Source organism: Anas platyrhynchos, chromosome 2, assembly GCF_047663525.1.
Source record: "Anas platyrhynchos isolate ZD024472 breed Pekin duck chromosome 2, IASCAAS_PekinDuck_T2T, whole genome shotgun sequence".
Lineage (NCBI taxonomy): Eukaryota > Metazoa > Chordata > Aves > Anseriformes > Anatidae > Anas > Anas platyrhynchos.
The window spans coordinates 45,154,647-45,181,280 of NC_092588.1; the positions used below are offsets into that span (position 1 = coordinate 45,154,647).

The following is a 26,634-nucleotide window of genomic DNA, read 5'->3' on the forward strand; positions in this document are numbered from 1 at the left end:
TTTGTGCATTATTTTATTCCACTTACGCAGAACACTAACTTAGATATTGCTAAAGCAACTAATGGAGACAGTTATTTACAGTTACTAGGAAAGGCAGCTTTAAAATTAATTTTTAAAAGTATAGAAAAGAACTGTACTTAACAACAATGTAGAATTAATGAATATTGGTATGCTGACTCATGAGTCATTTCCACATAATCTAAGATATGTTGGTTAACCTGCAGTTAGCTAGAGCACAGTCTTTAACAGAAATGGATGTATAAATTCTGTCTTCCCTGCCAAATTTAGAAACCTATTGAATCAATTAATTCCTCAATCCCTAATTTAAGATTATCATATATAGGAAGTCTCAGAGTTTTTTCAGTAGAAATTATTGGATTCATGATATTTCTATTCTGAACAACGTGAAAGCATTTTTTTTTTTTTTTTTTTGAATCTATATGACTCATCTTTGAGACTGTAATATCTAACTTAGGTTTATACAATATAAGTGTATTAAAAATGAACAGACTCTTAGAAACAAAATGCTTGTTTCTTGTAATTCTTATATCCATATTTATATACAGCATAGTGTTCAGTAATGAATTTCAGTAATTCCCTCAGTGGATTATACAGCTTAGTATCTGATACAGGAGATACAAGCCATCATTTACAAAAAGATGCCATCTGCTGAGCAAACATGCAATCAGCAGGCACTTTCTATTACACTAGAATCCTTTTCGTCCTTTATTGATTTTCTTCATTGTGTTTCCAAAGCCCCTCAAGCAATCTGAGCCAGTGCAGCAAATGAAGAAAGCAAAGGACTTTTCAATGACCCCAATATCAATTCTGCTTTGTACTTTACCCTGTCTCAAGGCTATGGACCTCATAGGTTAGTACAGCAAGAAACTGAAAGCAGTATGTACGCTATATGTATGTATATAGGTCCAAAACAATTGTGTAGAAATGACGGTCTAACCTTTGAGATTAAATGTATGTCAAAAAAGCCATAAAAGCTTTATGATTCACCTGTATATCTTTTAATTGTTTCAGCAGAATAGCTCTTTCTTTCTCCAGTTGTTGTTCTGTTTGCTCCTGTTGTTTATCTAGCTCTTGTAGTCTCCGATCTAAATAGGAAAGCTTCTGGAGAGAACATTCACAATGCGATGTGTTAGTATTCAAAAGTTATTGTCTTTCATTCCAGAGAATTCAGATAATACATTAGTTGTTAAATACTTTAACAGTCACCATACTTAAGCTTATTTTTGTTTACCCCTAAAACCCTATTTTTCCATCAACAGTATGCTTATTTGTATGTTTATTTACTGTACACTTTGAATGAAAAATCCACAACTAAAATGCAGCTTTGCAATATTTATCAGTGTTTATAAATATTAAATATACAGCAAAATATCACTGCTTACTCTTCTTCCCATGTGTCTTTACATTCCTTTTGTTAGGAAGCTACATATAAAGTTCTGTAACCAAAACAAATATTTTGAATAGCTTCCATGGAAGTTGTATAAAGGACAAAAGAAATGTTTACTACTTATTATCACTAGCTCATGAAAAATACAGCTAAAGACAGCTAATGGGAAGAGGAAAAAGAAGGAAAATAAATGATTGGGATATCTCACTTTTATATTTTTCATCAATCCATTCTGTTATTAATTAGTACCTCAAACAAAACAGAAGTTCTTGTCTATTGTATTAATTTCATTTGCATCATTAGTATGAGCACCAAATATTAAATGATATAAATTATTATTAATACATGTAATAAGGACAATTTTACATTATGAAGTATACTTATATAGATCATATAATAGATACATTATTAAAAGCTTTAAATTCAATTTCTTCTATAATAATAAACATTAAAATCAGTACTAGTATTTCCATTCTGAAACACTTGGAACCTTTAATCAATAAGAAAGTTCCTTCTTGAAATTACCAGTATCTTTCACACATCATTCACATACAAATCTGCTTGGGCAAATTCTGTTTCTGGGCTTTTAACACAGAAGCAAATACATAGCTATAGACGATGATATATAACTTATACCACACCTCTCTAGGTTTCCAAGAAACTAATGATGTGATCTTTGTCACATTGTTTCTACTCAGGTTTAGTTGGGGAAGGGCTAACAATATTAGTCACTGCCATCAATGTGTTGTTTTGAAAATACTATTAACTATTAGAGGAATCTTTTTTTATTATTTTTTTTATTATTTTTTTTCAATTTGACTTATTAAACCTGAATCAAAAATAAACTATCACATAATTCATTATCTCAACTAAAACTATTCAACATTCTCCATTGCATCTACAAAAGAATTGAAGTATTGCTACCTGCAGACTATATCAAGAACCCTGTAAATAGAATAACAATAAAAACTGGAGAAGATCTCCAGTAGCAAGCTATTTACCAGTAGGCAGATAACTCAATCATAAACCTACAGAGTGATGCTGCTACAGCTTCTTATAGATGAGGCAGCAGAAACTCTTCTGTCTGGGCTTTTACCCCAAATAAAAAACCCTGTATCTAAACTAAATAGGTTCAAAAGATGTTGACCTTGCTTGATTGTGAGAATGATATGGAAGATGTATATGGATTACAGAAAACTCCAACTTCTGTTCTGGACAAAGACCATCAATAGCTAGTTTTGTTTAGCGTTGATTTTGAAACAAAAATGAAGGTATTTTGCTTTTGCTTTTATGACAGTAATGCCCTCCTCTTTCAGATACTTAAGAAATAAATCATTTTACACTGATTATTACATTTTCAGGTTCAGGTACAAAGAAAAACCACTTATTTCCTTTGCCCCCTTTGAAAGGGATGCCACCCAGAGGGACCAGGACAGGCTTGATGGGAGGTGGGTTTCTAATCTAATGTAGTTCAGCAAGGCCGAGTTCAAGGTCCTGCAACTGAGTCAGGACAATACCAGACATGAATACAGGCTGGGCAATGAGTGGACTGAGAACAACCCTGCAGAGAAGGAGTTGGAGGTACTGGTGAACAAAAATCTGAATATGAGCTGGCAATGTATGCTGCAGCCCAGAAAGCCAACCATATTCTGGGCTGCACCAAAAGAGTCATGACCAGCAGGTTGAGGGAGGTGACTCTAACCCTGTACTCTGTTCTTGTGAGACACCACCTGGAGTGCTGCTTTCAGCTCTGAGGCCCACACTACAAAAAGGATATGCAAGTATTAGTACAAGATGTGGAGGGGTTTTTTAATCAGAGAGTGTTGTGATAGGGGTATTATTTTTAAATGAAAAGAAGGTACATTTAGATGAGGTATAAGGAGTAAATTCTTCACTCAGAGGGTGGCAAGGCACTGGCACAGGCCACCCAGAGAAGCTGTGGATGCTCCATCCCTGGAAGTGTTTAAGGCCAGACTGGACAGGGCTTTGGGCAATCTGGTCTGGTGGGTGGGATCCCTGCCCACAGCAGTGGAGTTGGACCTAAATGATCTTTATGGGTCCCTGTAAGCATCAGTTTATTCTTATTTATATATTTATATTCAATAAGTAATAGCACAAATTAAATTACACTACAAAATGGTCCAGAATTTAACACTTTTACCTCATGGTTTTCTTTAAATAAATTTTTACTTCTTTTGTACTTTGTTTCTAGATCAGCTACTTCTCTCTCCCTCTCTCCTATCATCTTCATATCTTCATCTCTTTTCCTCAGTTTCTCTTTTCGCTCTTCCTCTAGCTCATCATATATTGTTTTAATCCTGGCCTGTTTATTAAAATATATATAGAATTTGCTTTCAGTATGAAATCAGAAGCAGAAGTTAAACATGAAAAATCTGAATCTGAAAGAACATCAAGTGAATACTATAAATAGACCAAAAAAATCCATATACAAAAATAATTTAACAAATATATGATAAGATGATTAGAAACATCTTCAGAATTAAGGAAAAGTTGGCCTTTATGTCAGCATATGAATAGTCTGAATAACCAGCACTACTGTCAAACAAACACAGCAGACGAACCAGCAAGGAATATTATGAAATGCAAATATTACACTGAAGCAGACAATGAATTTACAGTAATACTTAAGCAAACAGTAGAATAGAATTCCATAAAAGATGGATTAAAATTCCAAATGCTAATGCCAAGAGCAAAAATCTTTTCCAAGGGGAAATTTTATCACCATAGGCGTGTTCTTAAATAAAAAAAAAAAAAAAAAAAAAAAAAAAAAAAAAAAAAAGAGAGAGAGAGAGAATGAAGACAACAAAGAGTGGAAAATAAATAAATAAATGAATGAATGAATGCCCTTCAATGTTGGAAAATACAAAATACAACAACCAGGCTACATTCCACCTGAACCTTCTCCCTGCCAAAGAAATAAATAAAGAAAGAGAAATGTTATATACAAGACGTGTTCTTCAGGAAGTGCAGGCAGGCATTACATACATTTTCAATTTCTAATACATCCAATTCACCATCACTTGAACTCAAATAATTATTTATCTGTCTAGCACTGAGTGAACTTATAATATGTTATATTATATATGTTTTATATATATATATATATATATATATAATATATAACATACAAGTGGAATGAAACTGGTACTATTTTGACTTCCTTTCATCTGTAGAACCAGAATGAAAGATGCCAGGAAGATAATTGAAAAGAAGTCTGGGAATGACCATACATATGACTTAATCTTTTTGAAGTTTTAAATCATAGTCTACCTATTTATCCTTACTGGGAGTATTTCAAGTAGTAAATGCAGGAAAATTTCTGAATTCCTATAGAATGGCACACTATTAGATGAAGTTATGGATAAAGTTCCAGATGACAACATGGTTGGTAATTGGAATGGACAAGCTTTCCAGAAAACCATTAGCATTTCTGGAGCTCTGGTGCTTTACACTCAGATGGCATTAGGGGATTCCTTCTAGTTATCTTAGAACAGACCCTCATCTAAACTGCTGTGCACTTGTAGAGTCACTAGTTAATGATAGTTTTTGCTTCTTCAACAGCCTTTCACATCATAATTTTGTTTTATTAGTAAGAAAAATGTGCTTGGGATAAAGGATATAAAGTTCATCTAACCCAGAAAAATTAAGCTTTGGAAAAAAAAAAATAGAAAAATTTGTTTTAGTATAAAAAAAAGAACTTAAAAATCTCCTTAAAAGAATTATAAGATACTTACAAAGATCAACCTCTTTATTCTGAAAACATATGGACTACAATGACAAAAGCAGATCTGAGAAGCAAATTTGTTTCCCATTAGGGAAGTGTTCTGTTCTCATCTGTAGAAGGGAAGTGGGCTAGAATTGCCACTGAGTGGTCTTTGCAAGACTGAGAGAGAAGAAGAAGACTTTTTGTTCCAACAAATAATCAAAATTATCAGCACTAATTCAAAAAAAAGTAAGGAAGATGTTTGGAAGCATCAAATCAAACCTGTCATGATGCATCAGTCAGATCCTTCAGCCTTCTCTTAAGCAAAGACTGAATCAAAAGGAAGCTGTGCATCAAAGACAAGTACATATGGCAGAGACCTTGTTCAACACATGGCTTAGAAGAGGAGCATTCAGCACTTCCTGCTAATGTCAGGAATGGAGAGGAACTGCAAAATCTCTCTTAGAGACTGTCTTTCTAGAAGTGCGAGATATAGATACTAGATTCTGCTGTTGAGCTCTTGCAAAATTGAAGTCACAAAATGGTAAAGAACAGGCTTTGTAACTGAAGAAAGATGGTGACTGTAAATATCCACAAGCAAATAAAAAAGGATCAGACCTCTCAAAAAAATTAAATGGGAATAAAAGTCTCAGAAGGAGATATAGTCATCACAGTAAATTCAAGGTTCATTTCTAAAGAAGAAAAGCATTCAAGACCTCTCAAATTACATCTCTCCTGTCTGAGACAACTGCAAAAGAAGGCAGAAAGGGATTCTGAGTTAAGAGGACTTGCAGTAAAGGACTGCAATGCCTCCAAACAGTTCTGGCTATGTTCTTTAGATTAGTATCTACATACATGGATCAGAATCCAACATCAGAACACTCACAGCATGTGAATATTCATTTCAGGATGAGCAGCAAGGATCAATGGAACCAAACAATCTTGCATCTCACAATAGTGAGGGTGTGCATATTAATACTAGACATATTTTTCACAGAAGTATTACAAGTCTCCTTCTTAGGAAGGAAGAGGTGAATCTCAATGGCATTCATTTACCAATTATGAAAGGGCTGTCTGGATATTTTGCCTACTGCTGTGCTAAATATGCATCATAAGAGATCTTTTCCAGTATCAAAGTGGTCTTGGATAAGAAGAAATTGATTAATTTTGCTCCTTAGCTGCTACCAATTTTAACTAAGAAGAAGGCAATTCTTGTACTGCTTGCAAGGGATTTGATTCAGTTTGTGTAGGGTGGTTCAAGTTTGGCAAGATCATTATCGCTGTATCCCATCTCCTTATAGAAGATGCCCAACTGTAATTGGTTATATACCGCTTTCTATTCTCTTGTCAGCAGGAAGCAACAATGACAAGGACTTTACCAACAGCCAGTTGGCATTTTGCTAATTTTTGTCTGTATCATGGAGGTCTCTGTGTTACTGGATTGCAACTTTGAAAAAAACCATTGATTTTCATCTTCTTGCATAATAGGGGATTATGTAATGAGCTCAGGAAAGTTTCTCAGACTACCAGAGATCTCACAGAAGCTAGAGCTTGGTTCTGATAACCCCACCTTAAGTCCTCCTGTCTCTTGCTGGTGACACTAAATGCAGAAAATTAGGATTTCTTCAGAAAATAGTCTTGAAGCTTCCACTCAGTGTCTTGCTCAAGGCTATAATACTTTATAGTTACTACAACACATTTAGTATGACCATTATGCGTGCTCTCATAGGAGACACCTGAAGGAATCAATTTGCCAAAGGATGGAAATAGATGGAATATCCTTTTTGGTGATGCCATTATTGGGATTTCAATCAGAAAAGCTGAAGAAGTATCAACACTTGCCTGAGGATTATTGAAGAGCATTACTGAAGTCCAGAGAAAAATAAATTCTTTACTATGGGATTGGTGAGGCACTGGCACAGGCTGCCCAGAGAAGCTGTGGACACCCCATCCCATCCTGGTCTGGTGAGAGACTATGGCAGGGGGGTTGGAACTAAATGATCTTTAAGGTCCCGGCTAATTCAAGCCATTCTATGATTCTATATTTGACTACCAAAAAAAAGTAATACAAGCATGTCTTGTGCAAATTCAGCAGTTCACACCAGAAGAATATAAAATGGTGTTAAGGCAGCCTATTTTATATATGCGTGTGTCAATATAAGGCATAGTAAGTCTGATTGCACTTTCTACAGAAACTGAAGTAAGAAAAACTTACAAATTCAAATTACGGTGTCGCTGCATATATATATATATATATTATTACTGGAAGTTTTTTTGTTTGTTTGTTTGTTTGTTTTCTTTCCTAGCAAATTGGAAATTATTGTGAATAAGTAGGTTATAATTAAATATACCATGTTTTCATAAGTATTAAAATTTTCCTAGCTGAAAACAAAAAACAGCAAACATTACTACTTAGCAAAACCTATTAGCTTTCTATGTGAATTGGTTAGAAGTTACTCTAAGCTAATTTGTGATTGGAATTAAAAAGAATGTAGAAGAATTTAGATTTAAATAAACCAGTTACTGTCATGTTTACCTGAATCAATTTCCAAACTTCTTTTTCATCTTGAATTTCCTTTTTAAGATTCCATTCTAAATTCTTGGAAAAAAAAAAGCCATAAGCAACACATAAGAAAACAAATTAATGAACAACAACAAAAATTTAACACTAACATCACATTAAGGATGACCACAGATTTTAAATTTTCTCTCAAGTATCTCAAAAATATACAAAAAAGGAAATTACAACACCAACTCAGGCACAATAGGTAAATAAATATAGATTATACTACATGAAAAGAAAAAATATTTTCTTAATTTGAGTAAATATAAAAATAATTTAATTTAATTTTGGCACCTTAAGATAATTAAATGCATGAAGAGCTGAATGAGTTGGCTTACCTAATTGGCTATTGAATATCAAATGCTAAAATTTAAAAATATCTCAGTACCTTCTGTATTTTATATGATGGAACTTTTTTTATTTTTTATTATTTTTTTTTAATTTCTACTAAAAATTGGAACATTTTAGGCCTTTCTTATATGAGCATCCTACTCATACCACTTCTAGGATTACAGTTATATAGAAAATTATTATAGATTGCACATCAAAAACCTCTAGTTTAATGTGTCAGATTAGCAGACAATCATAACTATACCTGATTATAATCTAAATCAAATCCTAATTAGGGCTGTTAAGTGAATTAAGGGACTGCAAAACTGATTACTTAAGCAAAACTAGGTGCAACATGGCTCAATCACTTCTATTTTTGAAAAGTACTTCTTGAAGATGTTTTATTCACATCCATGTCTGCATTATAGGAGCGCATATGCCATCTACACTCAGAGAGGGAGGTTCTTGCATAAGCAAGTCATAAGCATTTCCCAGATGCCACATACATAGCAAAATACAGAAGCAGGTGACAAACAACCCCATTTATCCTCAAACCCCAAATCACAAAGATTATTAGAAACTTCAAGGGAATAGAAGACATGGAGATCAGTGTTCATGTGGAAAGTGCATTGCAAGGAAATCCTCTAATCAATGAGCTTTTTTTCTCCAGATGACAGTTCATACATTTGCTCCACGGAAAACTGAGCAACAACCTGTACCATGGCCCTACATTTCCCCTCACATATGCATACAGATTCTCTGAATCTAAGTCTACTTAGTCTACTAGGTGGAGTCTAGCTCCAAAATGCAGCATTATTTTAAATGACTAACAATAACACTTGGTAATTGTGTGAATACGTTCTTCAGTCTGTTCAGTAGCCCACAGAAACAGATTAACTGGTGGTTACAGACAGACACTTTTATCAAACACACCAAGGGTTGATTGGTCTAACAAAATAACAGCAGAGACCAGGCAGTCAAATTATAAATATAAATATAAATATAAATATAAATATAAATATAAATATAAATATAAATATAAATATAAATATAAATATAAATTGCACCTTTGTTTATATGACCATATTCAAAATTCGTCTCTGCTCAACTGTTTCTTAGACAGAGAGGTATCTTAGCTTCTCTTGCACTCTATTCCCACTAAACTAGCAACTTCTGGCCACCTTCCCTGTGTGTGTCTTCATATGCTGTTAAATTATTATAACCACAGTGCTTTTGCTAAGTTACAGTAGCTGAGACTAACTATAGGAACATTAAAGCTGATAACAGAATGATCATTCTGCAACTGTTAGTAATGGAGGTATTCAACAACAAGGGTATTGAATCTACTTGAGTGGTGCTGGAAAGCTATCTTATCACTGGAGATGGACCATTAGCAATGGTTTAATGTAGAAGTTAAGTCATGATAACACATACAAAATTAAATTCCCTTACCATAAGTGTAAAGCATTGAGATACATTTCTTACTGGCTACTTGTCCAGGATTCCAACACTATTTATGACTCGAGAAGGGACATTAAAGAACAACAAAATCCAAAAAGTAATGCTGTAGTCAATTTAAAAAAAAAAAAAAAAAAAAGATTTTTTTTTTCTGAATACTTTATTAAAAGCATTACAAGAGGCAGTCAACTATTTGCATGTCAGGCAGAGATTACTTATATATCTTAATTAATATAATATTGGAGACCAAAAGCACATTCATGTCAAGTTTTCACAAACAGTCTGGAAATATCAAAAATAAAATCACACAGAAGAGAAGCTATTAGCAGCTTGACTGTATGCTCCAAAATTTGAAATTATGTCTAAAAGAAGAAAAACATAAAAGATCCTGAACTTTGTCAATTTAAATCTAAAAATAATGCCACACAAGTAAGAGTTTTTAGAAAACCTACAAAGAACATTAGAACTAGTAACAAGTCTTTTTCCAAACACGTCTGAGTAGGAAGGCTTCTAGAGACAATATAAAACCAACAGATGATCAAAAGCATTGACATACATATTTGAACATGAAGCATTCAAAATATGATAGAAAAACAAAACAAAACAAAACAAAACAAAACAAAACAAAAAAAAAAAAAAAAAAACACTAAATCCCAAAGCAAATAAAACATTAAAAGCCCTAATTGGCAAACTGATAACATGTATTATTATGAAAAAAAAATATATATATTATTTATGACTGGAAAGCAGTGCTGCAAAGTCATCAATTTTCTGAAGGATGTAACAAGTATGTGGAAAAGAGAGTCTGGTGATACAGTCTACCTGGACTCTTAGCTGGTATTTCATAAAGTATTATATCACAGAATATAAATGACTTCATATGAAATCAGTCCTAACATGAATATATAATGCATTCAAAGGTAGAAGACCTTCAAAGGTAGAAATAAATCATCAGTTTTCATAGCATCAGAGCTACAATTGGGTCCTGCAAGGTCCATGCTGGATCCTGTGGTTTCCAATTTATTCAGAGACAATATGGAAAATAGGGTATTTTGCAGAATGACTTAGTAAAACCATCTGGGTTTTGCTAACAGTAGACAAAATTCAGTTAATGTAAATGTAGATTTATACATTAGGACACTTTTTAAAATGTATTTTTTTATACAAGACTGGATTTTGAGGTGGCTAGTAATCAAACAGGAACAATATCATGAAGGTAAAACAGACAGTTCCATGACACTGTGAGTAAAATTCTCCACTGCATTTAAAAGAATAAATGTAACGTTAAGAACTATTAAGAAAGGGAAAGATGACAAAAAAAGAGATCATCTTTATACCACTGTACATGTATATGCCACCGTGTGTCTACTTATTGAGTGTTCTATGCAAGTTCTAGTCCTGCTTTCTTCCCCCACAATAATAGATCTGGAAACAGTACTGAGCAAATAGAATGATGACAGATATGGGGCAGTTTTCATTCATGAAACAATTAATGGATCAGGAGTTTTCAGCCTGAAAAAGAGCGAGAATATAATAAAAGTAATGTGTGACAAGTGGAAAGTAAATATAGAATGACTGACTATTACTTCTTTGAAAATAAGAACTGGGGCCTTACATGGATAGGGCATCCAAAGCAGAAAATAAGGGAAAAAAAATTGTCACACAACATTTGACTTTATCACAAAATGTTACAGATTTTAAAAATTCAAAATATAACTGAATATAATAGCTACATGAAAAAGATAAATTAAGACAAAAAAAAAGACATAGGACAGCAAATAAACAGGGGCTTTGCCTGAAATTCTTCTAAAACTCTTATTTCTCAGACTAATTTTTAATCATTTCCTAAATAACCATTAAAAAAATCAAATAAGAAAGAGTATAATAGACTCTCCTGCTTGTGCAGTTAAACATCTAATTGTGTAAAAATTTCAGCACACAACACCGAGAATGTAGAGAAAGTGGTGCTCATCAAATTTATACACAAACAAAACAGCGCAAATTTAGCATTACAATGCATGTCCACAGAACAGCATAATATACCAAAAAGATGATTTATAGGCCAAAACTACATGGTGAAAATTCAGGTATCGCCTACAATATAAATTGAATCCAAGAGAAGACAACTTGGTACAGTGCAAGGCCTTAACAGCTCCAAGGTTCTCTAGCCTATGTTTTACATTTTTTTGCTTTGGCTCCATACGTCTTTCAACTGGTTCGGTTTTAAATCACATCCAACAATTCCTCGTTTATTTTTAGAAACAGAGTCTGGTACTTGGATGTCCAAGAACTTAGGTGAAAAGGAATGCAGGAAAAATGTGGAGTGCCTAGTATGCCAATTTATACTATAAACTGGAAAATACTATGATGTTCTTAATTTTACTGATTAAGTCAGGAAATCTTAAAATTATTACAGAGAATAAAACTGTTAAAGTCTTTTCTTCCAGGCAATCTATACTATACATACAGTAGAACACTAATGAGGAATATACAAAACACACTGGCATAAAGACCCCTGAAAATTCCCCTGATTATTTCTTTTCTGTATTTCTGAATGCTGAATTTTACACCTTGCAATAACACTGATAACACTGATATGTACAGTGTTATCTATTAAAAATTATGTAAAGTGAAAAGACAGAAAAATACTTCTCAGTCTCGTAAGCCTTCACAATCATGTCAAAACTTGTGGATGAATTTCATAAGGATGAATTTCAATTTCAGTTCTAGATAACTAATGACATCCAAGTGATAATTAAATAATTTCATTTGCAATGTTTACATTTACTAACAAGTAAAAATATGTTGACTTGCAAATCCTTGTAATCATGTAGTTACAAAAGAACAATATGGTTATTTGTTACTATCTATGTTGAATCACCTATGAATAACAAAATCTTAGTAGTCTTTAAAATTTGTCAACTTTAATTCTTAGCCTGTCATTACCCATGACCACTTAGTAACCAATTTATTTTCTTTTTCAGAGGCTATTATTTTCCACATTTTCAAGTGTTTTAAAGTACATGTTAAAACACAGAAATTTTACATTATTGTTTGCTTAATATTAGGTTGCTTGCTCAATACTTCTCTGTTACAAAGATCTTTTTTTCCTAGTCTTCCAATCTAAAAATGAATTTAAATTAAAAATAATAATAATAATAAAAATCACAACCTTGTAAGAGATTTTTTCTGCAGTTATTTCTGTTTGGATTTCCTCATACTTTGCTTTTTTTTCATTATAAGACAGTTCATTTTTACAGAGCTCTTCATTTAGCCTTTCTATTTGTTCTTCAGTCTTCTGTATGTTTTTGCAGATAGTTTGGACTTGTGACTGATACAACTTCTTTTTTCTTGAACTGTTAAAATAACACAGACATTATCATACATAACCTTTTATAAAATACAGTAACTAAATGGAAAACCCAGTATCAAACTGTAAAACAAAAATATTTGAAAATCAAAACCAAAAGCAGTATTTTAGACCCTTTTATTTGATGCTGAATACATGAAGCTCTTCCTCAAAACTTTAAGCCTTCTCTATTCATGACTGTAAGCCCTGATTGCTCATTCATATCAAAGAATTGTAAGTACCTATTTTTTATTATTTTCCTACATATCCATATTGTTAACCTTCATCACAGAATCACAGAATGCTTAAGGCTGGAAATGACCTCTGGAGGTCACCTGCTCTGACCCCCTGCTCAGGCAGAGCCACCCAAAGCAGGGTGCCCAGGCCCATGTCCAGGTGGCTTTTGAAGATCTCCAAGGAGGGAGATTCCACAGCCTCTCTGGGCCACCTGTGCCAGTACTCAGTTACCCACACAGTCAACAGTTGTTTCCTTATATTCAGAGGGAACCTCCTGTGTTTTCATTTTTGCGCATGGCCTCATGTCCTGGCACTGGTCACCACTGAAAAGAGCCTGGTTACATGCTCTTTGCACCTTCCCATCACTTATTTATATTCCTAAAAAAGATCCACCACAGACCTTCTCTTCTTCAGGTTGAACAGCTCCAGCTCTCAGACCTTCCTCACAGGAGAGGTTCTCCAGTGCCTTTCTCATCTTTGTGGCCATACATTGGTCTCTCCCCAGTATGTCCAGGTCTTTCTTGTACTGGGGGGCCCAGAACTGGGCTGAGCACACCAGGTGTGGCCTCACCAGCACTGAGCTTTGGGGACTGATTACCTCCCTCAACCAGCTGGCAACACTCCTAATGCAGCTCAGGATGCCATTAGCCTTCTTCATGGCTCGGGCATACTGGCTTCCACCTACTCTAGTTTGACTAAGATGAAAACTACTTAAATGTTCCCTTCTCTAAGATTATACAGAACAGTTAAAATGAGGTAAGGCAAGCACATATTCCCTCTTCCCACCCCCCCCTTTCTTTTCCCTATTGAAAACATAAAGGTTGAATATTGAATACTGGAATGCACAAAGAAACAGCACAAAGAAATTATGAGAATGACAAAGAACATAGGAGACATTGTTGGTTCATATTGATTCATGGGTGACCCCCAGCATGTTCTGGTGCCTGGGGTTGTTCCTCCCGAAGTGCAGAATTATCAGCTTCCCCTTGAACTTCATGATGTTCCTGTCAGACCATTTCTGCAGACTATCTACATCCCTTTAGATAACAGCACAATCCTCTGGTGTGTCTGCTTCTTCTCTCAGTTTTGTATCATCTGGAGTCTTGCTGACGGTAAACTCTGCCTTGTCATCCAGCTCACTAACAAAGATGTGAAACAGGACTGGACCCAGTACTGACCCCTGAGCTACACTGCTCATTACTGGCATCCAGCTAGACTTCATGCTACTGATCACCATCCTCTGTGCCTGGCTATATGACCAGTTTTCAGTTCACCTCACAGTCTGTCCGCCCAGCCCTTACATCAACAGCTTTTATATGGTGGTATTATGGGAGGCAGTGCCAAGAGCCTTACTGACGTCTAGGAAGACTATAACCATGGCTCTCCACTCATCTACGAGGCTGGTAATTTCATCATAGTTTATCATGTACATCAAACATGACTTCCCTTTGGTGAATATATCCTGACTACTCCTGATGCTCTGGAGGTATATAAGAGACATGTAGACATAGCATTAAGGGTTTAATGATAGGACATGGTGGACATGGTAGGTCTGGTTGATGTTTGAACTTGTTGTTCTTGAAGATCTTTTTGAACCTAAATGATTCTATGATTCTGTGATGTTCCTGTCTTTGTAAAATGTGCCTGGAAAGTGGTTTCCAGTATTAGCTGCTCCGTCACCTTCCCAAGGACCTAGGTAAAGCTATTAGTGAACACATCAGAAATGGCTTAAAGGGTGTCCCCATCAAGTTCATGAGCAACAAGTTTAATTTTCTCTATGAAACAAGATCCTTACTAACCTTAACACCTTCCCTAATTTCTTCAGAAACTCTATAGCAATTTCATAAAATGGAGCAATTCTACCCTAATGCAAAAGAACATACTGATATCACAATATACTCAGAAATGAATGTGAAAAACAAAGCACAATTATATTGAGAATGTTTGTGGGAGGCTACAAAATGCTCAGACCATCACACTAATGATCTGATATGCAAAATATTTCCAATATAATGCAAGAGATTAATAGAAGATGAGAGAATTTAAAGGTTTCTGAGAATAAACATCCTATTTCCTCCATGATATTTAATGGCAAAACAACCAAGAGAACTATAATTATTTGTAGCCTTTAGTTAAAACACACCTATTTAGCCAAGAACTCCAATAAGATAAAAGATTTTCAATTTCTGTATTACCCAGACAAAAATCCATACTAACAACATTATTCCTTTCTGTTTTGCTTGTATTCAGTAGAATAAGAGGAATGTAATTTATCTGAAATTTTAGTATGGATTAGCAACTCCTTTTTCTCTAGGAATTAATACTTCTCATGTGAGGTTACTGGTCAAGAAATTAGGATTGAGAATAGGGAAGGGTTCTATAATAAAGTATCTCAGAAAATCCTTTTAAGAGTTAACTAATCATAGGAAAACAATATACAGAGATCAGGGATTGTGTTAGGCTGACTAAGAATCCTTTTCTTCCACTAAAGCAAGATATATTTTAAAAGTGTTTTTTTTTTTTTTTGTTTTTTTTTTTCCTAGTGAATTAACACTTTTCTGTAAAAAATATTTAAAATTGAATAAGCTTCCTCTCGTTGGTTTCTAGGACTAAACTAAATAGCTGTCTAGAAAGGTATTTCCCCTTCAGAATGTCTTCAGCTCATCCATTGAAAAAATAAAAAGACTGAGTTCCTGGAGAGCTTCATTACTAGGTACTTGTTATATTGACTGTCTGGGTCTGTGATCCAAACTTTAGCATGAATTTCTTGAATTCCTGAACGTGTGGAAGGACACGATAATCACGACACACTCACAACAATGCTAATTATATATGAAAAAGATAATGCTTAAAAAAGATTAAATGCAGTTGAAACTAACAAATTTGTAAAGGTAAATGACCAACTTTTAATTCTAAAATGTTCTTAGTAGTAGTTCTGTGAATATCAGAACTCTAATGAAGCTTGGTTTCATACCCATTTGAGTCCTATGGCTGATTTGCTTGATTGTGTAAGGTATGAGCTCCAACTTGGGAGCATTAACAGGGACAGGAACATACCTCCTTCCCTTTTGCATCTTTGTGTTTATACTCTCCCTCCCCTCTTTCCTACATCTCTTGTATAGAATTGTTGGGGTCTAGTAAGGAATGTTTTCATGCTGACAGTATGTCTATTGAACTCAGTTATTGATTTTTACAGTACTTGTGAGAATACAATTATTTTTGATATTTTTTTCTTTTCAGTGACTTTGCAGATCCAAAAGATCACAAGATCAGGAGGATAAATAGCAATGTGTCAAATACCTAAAAACAGCATACACCTGATGTCCAGATGAAGAAGGAACTGAAAATTGGTTTTATTTATTTTCTATTATGTTATTAATGCACTGAGAATATTAAGCACAATATAGTTTAAAGTACAGCTATTTGGAATAAATAAACTGAAGAGCTAAAAAAAATGTGCATAATGTCTAACAAGAACTCAAAGAAAGTAGAGAAATGTAGTATTTCAGATTCTATTTTATAAAGATCGTAAATAAAAATAAAATCCATACAAGCTTTGCCAAAATGTTTTTAAGACTGAGTTTTTTTCTAACAAAGAGAATTCAGAATCTTCCTTGTTTAATTTTAATTGTCAAACTATATACATACTCTTTGGCAGAATTTTAGCTTTTTTTTCTTTCAAGTCAAGGTCAAAAAATCTCAATGATAAATTTCTGCCTGAAGAGACTTGAAATTACTGAAATATTAATTATAGACAGACTTAAAATAAAAGCAAGGTTCTGTTTAATGGGCATGTTTTCAGTGAAAAAATAATGCTTGTTTCCTATGTTAATGTTTATATTGTTAGTATTACCTATCTCTGAATTCTTGCAAAAGCTCTTCATTTTCTCCCTCAAGTCCTTCATTTTCATATTTCAAAGCACTCAGTGCTTCATCAATTTTGAGAAGCTTTTGCTTTATATTCCGTAGATCACTTTCTCTGGTGGATTTCTAAGGATCATTAAAACATTAAGACACCTTTAACATAAGTCAAAATAAGTCAGGTCAACACAGAAAATAAAAGTTTGCAAACAAAAATGCAAACCTTTTTGTTTCAGTTACATAAAAAATAAATAAAGAACTTACTAATTCTTCCATAGCTTTAACCACTTCAGAAGATGTATCTGATATTTTTATGCTCTCATCAGTTTGGGCAGCTACTCTGTTATTCATGTCTTCTACCTAGAATATATTTTAAACAATTAAGTAATTACTAATACAAACATCTCCTGCATTTCTTTGTAAAATTTGAACAATATATCTTACATTAAAATTTAAAAGGAAGGCTATTAAAGAGTAACTGGAGGTATTTCATGCTCTGTTATTTATATGCATATTCCAATTGTTATGTATCCAAGCAGAATCTTTGGACTTCACGGTATCAGTAAGAACACACTCACAGCCTGCAAATTCATACATGACATATGGTGTGCAATTGAACAAAATACCTTTAATTCCTCTCAGCTTCAAGATTTTCCTTAATATCCTGAAATATCTATCAAATTAACAGAGATTAATACAGAGATTCAATGATGGACCACCCAACGGAACTAAAGCAAAATGAGGATGTTAGGGAAGCAAGCATCTACCGGATAAGGAAAACATTTAAAGTGGATTTAAGTAGGTAAAGGCATACCTGTTCACACTGAGCTTAACAAACTGTGCTTTCTTTCCCTCGTTCCTCTGCAGAGACTGAAATAACAGAGCTATCCTGACAAAACCTACCTATACATTCTCTATAGAGATATGGGTCTAACTGGCATATGATAAACTAGAAGCTGGTATATAATCAACAGGATGAAATTAAATCCAAACAAATACAAAATGTTACACTCAGGAAGCATGTGACAGAGAAATTCAGAACAGAAAGTAATTGTAGAAAGACCAGTTTTACAAGAGAGACGGTTGCAAATGTTCGTTATCAAATACAAAATAATCATATAATTTTCTAGGTCAAAAAAATCTATTTAATATTTATAGAAATCAATAAAAACTACTTCATTAAAGCCTGATGTGTAGCAAGTCCTCAACTGAAGCAGTACGTATATTTCAGGGCTCCATAATTTAAGATATAAATATACTGTGAAAGTCCACAGAGAAAGAAAAATGGTTAGGGATTAGAAAACATGGTATATTTGGAAAGACTGAAAAGAAGCACCTCTAGCAATCTAGAAAAAGCAGATCAAAAAGCAGTGTATTTCAATATGTAAAATATTCTAAAAAATATACAGAAATCAACTATATTTCAAGGCACTGGGGGAACAAAAAGAGAAACTGGTTACATTTATAGGGGAAAAAGAAACAGATTATGAGAAAAATTTCCCAATTTTTAAATTGCTAGTACATAGAATAATTTAGAAATGTTTTTCCCCTTTTCATATGTTTTTAGAGCAAATATTTTGACAAGAATGACAATAAATACTACCACACTGTGCAAGGTATATGGTGTGACTAGTTTCAGGATAGTCTCTTGAAATCCCTTCTAACACAACACTTTTAGTACTTTCAAAAATAAAGCAGTGTTTTTAATACACAGCATAATAAAAAACAAAACCAAAAATGAAAACAGACAAACAAATAAAAACTTATAATGACCTCCATCTCCTAAATTTATTCATTTTCCATTTGTCTGTCGTTTAAGCAGGTTAGGTAGTTTGCAAAAACAAAGGCAAGTCTGTAAGCTTCTCACAAATTAAAAGCAGAAATCTAGAAAGACCCGACTAGGGATATCTGTGAAGGATGACCATGAGAGTAATATGCTTAACTGCAGTCTCTGGAGCACAACACAGAACTGTTGTTTGATCTTTTATGTGCTATGTGTCTTTCCAAAGGAGATCTAAGGTATAAAGGTATATGTTGTCAATTCAGACAATAAATACAGACTTATAAAACCACTATATGGAAAGCTCACTGTGCATTTGAGCATTATGAATACTGTTCAGTTGTTACATCTCTTTTTCATCATATAACTGCCTCTTAGTTTTCTATCACTATGTGTGAAATATGGTGTTAAATCCAGTCATGGAGTTAAATCCAGCTGGTGATTAGTGGTGTTGGGGCCCACCCTCTTTAATATCTTTACTGATGATTTGGACGAGGGAATTGAGTGCACCCTCAGTAAGTTTGCAGATGACACCAAGTTGAGGGGAAGTGTCAACCTGCCAGAGGGTAGGAAGGCCCTGCAGAGGGACCTGGACAGAATGGATCGATGGGCAGAGGCCAGTGGGATGAGGTTCAACATGGCTAAGTGACAGGTCCTGCACTTTAGTCACAACAACCCCATGCAATGCTACAGGCTTAGGGGAAAGTGGCTCAAAAGCTGCGCAGAGGAAAAGGATCTGGGGGTGCTGATTGATGCTCACCTGAACGTGAGCTGGCAGTGTGTCCAGGTGGCCAAGAAGGCCAATGGCATCCTGGTTTGTATCAGGAATAGCGCAGCCAGCAGGACCTGTACTCTGCTCTGGTGAGGCCGCACCTTGAGTACAATGTTCAGTTTTGGGCCCCTCAGTACAAGAAAGACATCGAGGCCCTCGAGCATGTTTGAAGAAGGGCTATGAAGCTAGTAAAGGGTCTAAGAGAACAAGTCTTATGAGGAGTGGCTGAGGGAACTAGGGTTGTTTGGAGAAGAGGAGGCTCAGAGGAGACCTCATTGCTCTCTGGAACTACCTGAAAGGAAGGTGTGGGGAGCTGGGGGTCAGCCTCTTCTCACAGGTAACCAGTGATAGGACTACAGGGAATGTCCTTAAGTTGCACCAGGGGAGGTTTAGGTTGGAAATTAGGAGACATTTCTTCTCAGAAAGAGCAGTCAGGCATTGGGACGGGTTGCCCAGGGAAGTGGTGGAGTCACCACCATCCCTGGAGGTGTTTAAGAAAAAGGTAGAAGAGGTACTTAGGGACATGGTTTAGTGGGCAATATTGGTAGTACATGGATGGCTGAACTAGATGATGATCTTAGAAGTCTTTTCCAACCTTAATGGTTCTATGATTCTATTATATCTGTCCTCTTTTAAACTATATTATGAAGTATTATTACAGAATCCATTTTTCTTAATTCCTTCTCCATTTTTCATCATACTCCAGATAAAAAGAAAGGAAATTCTAACTAAAACCTCTCCTTGATAGTTGTTTACTTTCAACTGTTTTGATGTAGATTTACTGCTCCACATAGCAAAGAACTTGAAAACTTAATTTACACTTTTTTTTTTTTTTTTTTTTTTTTTTTTTTTAAATCTGTGTAAGAAGACCAGATAGCGTTAACATTCTTGGAAACAGAAGTAAAGATCTGGAATAACTTGACTATTGAAGTCATTAAATCTTTGCACTTCATATAGGCAACAGTTTATCTCTTTTTTTCACACTTTTCAAGCTGGTCCAAAAGAAGCTGTTGAATCACAGCTACTTTGCAGTTCTTCACAATAAGATATAGTGTATATAATGACTTAGAATAAGGCAACAAAGTCTTTGAGAAGATGTAAGATCAGACTGAACAAATTTATTTTGTCTAGAGCAGGGATGGCAGAGCAGAGACATTACAAATCTTCAGGCATACGCAATATGGTCATAGCAACAAAGGGAATAATCTACTATTTGTACCTGATGTAGCAAGGAAAAACAAACAAACAAAAAACAAACAAACAAACAAAAAAAAGGAGTAGACCAAATTTTACAAAAGCATATTAGAAAAAAAAATGCTTCTTTTAACTGTTAAGAGCATCTGTATCCTGCTTATGCAGGATTTACAATGTCCTTCAGAATTTTTAAGGGCAGAAGACCAACTTGAAGGGGACTCAGATACAAATCCCTTGGTCCTTTACTCCAAATAATTTGTTGTAGATTGAGTAACACCTTCAGATGAAGAAATCTTAAGACTTCTTAAGTTTTTTAACATCAAATTATGCCTTTGCATAGATGCAACAAAGATATGAGCCACATAGACACTAACTACAACCAAGTAATACTTAGTATCTGATACTTTTCTATCACTTCCTTTGTTTCTCAAGAAGTATCTCAGGATAAACCTTTATTTTTTGAAAACATCTCTAGACGTTCCCTGTACAGATCATTAAAAGTAGGTTTGCAAATAAATCAGCATCCAAAATTTCCTAAGTCTGATTTTCTATATACACCTACCTCATAACTTTTTGTTTGTTTGTTTGTTTGTTTTTTGTTATACAGAGCATTATAAGGAAGTGGGTATGAAGATACTATATTTATATAACTAATTTGTTAATGGGCTGTTGTCTGCCTCAACCATGTCTACTATATTATTCAATGCCCAATCTCTTTCTGCTGCTAGTGGAAACAAAAGAGCATTAATTTTGCTGCATTACTGTATTAGGAGGGCATTGATTCCCCTCAGTGCTTGGAAAAATATTTTGATGGCAGGCTACCAAATGAATGAATCTTAAGTCTCCACCAAGTTTCAGATTCCAAACCCTCTTCCATTAGTTAAAGGGTAGGAAAAAAAAAAAAAAAAAAAAAAAAAAAAGTGTTGTTGAATTGCTGGACACCAATGAAGGTGACAGAATAATGGAGATGTAGGTAAATGTGAGATTAATTTTATGAGGAGGCTTTTTTCTCATCTTTGAAGAGCTATGCCCATACAGATAGAGAAAGGTGGTTTTGATGCATAGAGATGCCTGTCTTATCACAAACCTCAGCAACATGGAAAAAAATAACACTCAGATTTATCCTTGTACTGCTAAAAGTTGTAGCATTTACTAAACAATAAACCACTCCTACTAGATCATGTCAAATAAATAATAATAAAAAAGCATTAATCAAGACAAGGGAAAAAAGACAGAAAAATATTACATCACTAATTATGTCTTCAGACTTGTTTCTTGATAATAAAATAATGATGTATGTGACAGTTAGCATGTTGCAATTTAGATCCAATTCAAACACCACTTAATTTGCTAAAAATAATCACAATATTTTCTCATTACTCCCAAAATAATTCCATTCTCCCACAAATATTTCCATGATGATCAGAAGAATCACTTTGAGCTTTCTGAAAATCCTCAATTACTTCTAAAGGTTTACTAGCTTGTAAAGGTTTAGCCATGTTTTTGAATGAAACTGACAATAACAGCTCAACTGTGTGCTAAGCCTAACTCTTATCTTCAGCATAAACTAATCAAACCAGAAGTGGTCACCAAAAGGAACAGTTCCATGCTCCACCTTATCCCTGTTGCACATTTTACCTTCTCCCTTGTTTCGGTTTTAATACCCAATTGGTACCCACAGAAATGTATCAGACCAGGAAAAAAAAAAAAAGATGGAAAAGAAATACAGGGTGGGGGGGGTGGGGGGGAAAAGGTTTACTGATAAGTACTGGTTCAATTTGAGAAAAGCATTTTTCTACATACCAGTAGCAATTGCTAGTGCCAGTAACAGTAAGTAAACTGTAATACACAGTTGAGTATTGGAAAAAAAGGAAAGAACATATCTATCAAATATCTGTCTAATATGCCTGTATATCTCTACCTTTTTTGGTCATGCTAAGCAGTTTCAGTCTCTTGGGGAATGCAGGAAACACTCCACTTAGATTCTGGACCTCACAATGTAGATGCACAAATTATATTAGTATTGGGCAGGCACAAGAGAATGAATTTCACAGAATCACGGGATGTTTGAGGTAGGAAGAGACCTCTGGAGGTCATTTAGTCAAACATCTCAGACCAAGATGGGCCACCTAGAGCAGGATGCCCAGGACCATGGCCAAACAGTGTTTGAATATCTCCAGTGAAGGAAACTCCAAATATTTATTTTTAGAGTTATTGTTATTTTACTGTTATTTTATTTATACATATACATGTATGTACATGTACGCATAGGTATAAAAAATTACAAGTTCTGTTGTGTGCATATAAATCCTGTTTTAGGCACCTGAACATTGCTTTGGGCCTGATTCATCCTTTTCTCTAGTGGTCCCACACATGGAGCTGTAAATTAATTGAAAACTCCTCGTCAAGCATCATAAGGATCTCCAGTTCATGTTTCAAACTGCTGTGTACAGCAATACAAGACTAAAAAAGGGATGCCCAACAAATATAAGATAAAATAGGAATTTTAAGTAAAAGAAACTATCACTCTGCATGATGTAGAAAAGGGTATGATATGCCAACTCAAGACAAAAAATCTACTAATTCAATAGGACAATCATGTTGTACTGCTAAATACACACTTCCAGATGACTTAAGAAGATAAGCAATATTAGGCAGATATGCATACAACAACTAAAAATGCACAGGTCACTCAAAGCAACATAAGATGACTACGACATTTTTCTTAAAAAAATGCTGAAAACTGATAAAAAAAAAAAACACAAGAATGAATAAGAGAGTTTTATACAATTCTACCATTTTTTATTTTTAAATCAATACTTGTATTTTTACTTTTACAGAGGACCGTAACTCTTAAACACACAAAAATATTCAGGCATTCATGTACTTTTCAATAAAAGATACTCATTTACTTGCTTGTTTATAAATATTCAAGACTCACTTTGCTGTTCCAACATTTTGCATCTTCCTGGATTTCTGCTTTTTGCTTCACTAACTCCTCAAGGTGTTTTTCATCCTTTATAATCTTCTCCTCTGTTTCTTTTAACTTCATACAGTATTCGGTCCAAATAAATTCAGAATGCTTTAACTCATTCCTAATAGAAATACACAGAAAGTGAATCAATCTATTTGGAAATATTCCAAGGTAGTCCCTCTCTATAAAGGAAAATGTAAAGCAGATCTGAATTAGTAAAGATTTATTTTGATTCTCTACTACGTTTCTTGAACAGGTATGCATGAGAGACTTTCAAAATATCTACCCTGGCAGGTTCACACAATTTCAGTCAGAAATCAAAACTAATCAGGCTACCAGTTCACTTGTACTTGAAACCGTTTGCCAACACTGAAACTTCTAATTGGACCTCTAAACAGGTATCAGTGTAGTTGAGCAGAAGACTTTCCATCATACCTCAACATATTTATTAAACAAAATGGGAGTCAACTTCTTTTTCTACTAGAGGCTAAATGTAATTTAGAGTTATTTTCACTTAATCAAATTACTTCACTGTCATTTTGTGGACAATTGTCATTTGTGAAGAATATTTTTTTTCTGTAACCAGTATTGTAACCAGTATCTTTGGTGCCACCATGCAAGTAAAATGCCAGTTCTTCATGCAAAAAGGAACTTGCATACAGTAAGCAAGGTCAAAGGAGGGGATAAAGACCTTAATTTAGCTCTGAATAGCAGATTTCTCAGCACACACTGCATTTATCACAAGGAAAGCTACTCATAATTACAGAAAGAGGTAGTAGTAACTACAACAATAGTCAGGACAACACTCCCAGGAGACACTGTTAGGCCTCTTTATAGGCTGTGCGCAGGTCTTTTGCTACAGCTGTGTAAGAGAATGGATTTGGTGAAAGGCAAAAGAAATAGAGTGATGTCAGGTTAAAACTTTACAATGATTGCTGATGTTTTTCCACTATTTTTGTTTCATCAGGTAGAAAAGAGTCTCTCCCATGCTCCCCAGAGAACTAACTCAGCCAATAACATGATTTAAGCAAGCACACCTTAAATGGCAAAATAAATCCACCACAGCAGAACTAAGGCCAACAGTAGCTGTATTTTACAAACATCTACTGCATTGCAACCCCACAAAAAACCTTGAACAAGTGTTGCATACCTAAACACAGTAAAAAAATAAATAAAACAGTATGACAAAAAGACTTCAGTCAGTAATTCAAGAGCCATTCCTACAAGATTACTTGATAGACACTTCCTTTATTTGCTTCCAAGGTATCTATCCAGTGATAAAGACTTACTCTGCAAAATCACATTCCAAAGGTCACAGAATATGAGCACGAAACCAACAATTCAAACACGTCTACTCTCTCAGGTCCCACCAGTCATGATAGACATATAAAAGACACTTGGAATTATTCTGATAACAGAAATTTAACAGACATAGACTGTAATTTTCTTCTCATACTGCCTATCAGCCACAACTTTTCTGAGTACAATCCCATGGAAAAATACACTATTATCAGCCACAGTGAATATGTGCAAAAATAACAGACTGTGCTGTGTGATGTACCCCAGCCTCAATATTTCAAGTTTCATCATTCATCATTCTCTCACTTATGGTATTGAACATAAAGAAAAAGGTACCATCTGAAGAGCAGTCTTTTCAAGACTATGCCATCAGAAATTTGTCTTTCTCACACCTATACTATTCTAATCCTCCTTAGACAGCAACTGAAGGGTCTGCTTCTTCTGGAATGTAAGCCATTCTTTAATTAATTCTGGCATTCTGGTTTTAATTACAAGTCTAGCAAATGGATGGAAAAAAATACAGTAGACAAAAAATTAATTTCTTCAGTGAAGGGTAGAAAAAAATATTCTTGACTTTTTCTTGTAAATGCTGATATTCCCAAAATCACTGCTATCACAAACAGGACGGGCTGTAGGATGCACAACAGTCCTCATCATTGCTATGTTGTACAAATACAAAATCCCTTAACTAGGTGAAACAGAAAACATACATGGTGTATTTCTATCAACATGATGAAGTTGAGGTATTAGTTACCTGTTGCCATTACCATAGGGATTTCACTTCATTATGATTGTTTCAAATGAACAGAGATTTTTATTTTTTTTTTCTGTAAAGCAATGTTAATGCTCCTCAGAACACAGGCTTGTGACAAGAAAACTGACAAGTGACAATTCACCAGTAACTACCTGATGATCTAGACTAATGCCACAATTTCTTTCCATTAACGTGAAACAAATTCAAAGTCTTGATTTCCACCAAGAATACCAAAACAAAACCTGAAAACTGCCCACACTGTCCTAAAACTACTAAATAAGCCAACAGCTGTGATACAGTGAGAGAATTCCAAAGAGAACTGAATAAAATCCTGCATAAAAGACTATTAAAGACTAAAGTAGTTCTAACACGAGCTACAGAATTCTAATACTAATGAAAAAAATGCAGAAGTGAAATTAAATGGTCAATTTTCATTAAAAGAATAGGTCAATAACATGGTATCTCAACATCTTATATCTGCTGTTTTGTTATATTTACTAATGATCTGAAAGAGCAAGGTGTAGTGAAATTAAAAGTCTGCATGTAACATGATAGGCAGGGCCAAAAGAGCTATGAAGCTTAAGAAAAAAAATCGAGATAAACTAAACTGGGGAGAACAACAGCATGTAGCATTTAGTGTCCATACTCAAAAGAAGTATAAGACTGGAGAGGCTGAACAATCCGTACACATCAAAATTCTAAATTAATTATTTCAAATTAAGAAAGACATGCACACATTTCCATAAACACCCTGAAGCTCTCCTCAACATTTAACAAATATAAAGAAGCTAAGGGATTAGATTAGGAAATGGAATGAAAAACATTAGAATAAAAAATGAAAGCAAGACATCCCTGTTAAAGTCATTGGTATGGCTTCATTTGGAATACTGTTTGCATTAGCTTTTAACCCATTTCTGAAAAGCATATCACA

The 26,634-nt window shown here is 34.4% G+C and overlaps 1 protein-coding gene across 3 annotated transcripts in view; it reads right to left on the bottom strand.

Annotated features, from left to right (window-relative positions):
* Positions 1 to 26,634, bottom strand: part of CCDC178 (coiled-coil domain containing 178) — a 179,005-nt gene that overhangs the window by 123,504 nt on the left and 28,867 nt on the right. For 2 of the 3 annotated variants that reach the window (XM_072034639.1, XM_072034640.1), the window contains exons 10-16: positions 23,618 to 23,771; positions 17,195 to 17,290; positions 16,923 to 17,059; positions 12,656 to 12,839; positions 7,669 to 7,731; positions 3,570 to 3,731; positions 1,009 to 1,122 (exon numbers count right to left, since the gene is read on the bottom strand). In XM_072034639.1, coding sequence (XP_071890740.1) covers positions 1,009 to 1,122; positions 3,570 to 3,731; positions 7,669 to 7,731; positions 12,656 to 12,839; positions 16,923 to 17,059; positions 17,195 to 17,290; positions 23,618 to 23,771 — 910 coding nt within the window. The remainder of the gene's footprint in view (positions 1 to 1,008; positions 1,123 to 3,569; positions 3,732 to 7,668; positions 7,732 to 12,655; positions 12,840 to 16,922; positions 17,060 to 17,194; positions 17,291 to 23,617; positions 23,772 to 26,634) is intronic. The other variant, XM_072034641.1, reaches the window with a different exon arrangement.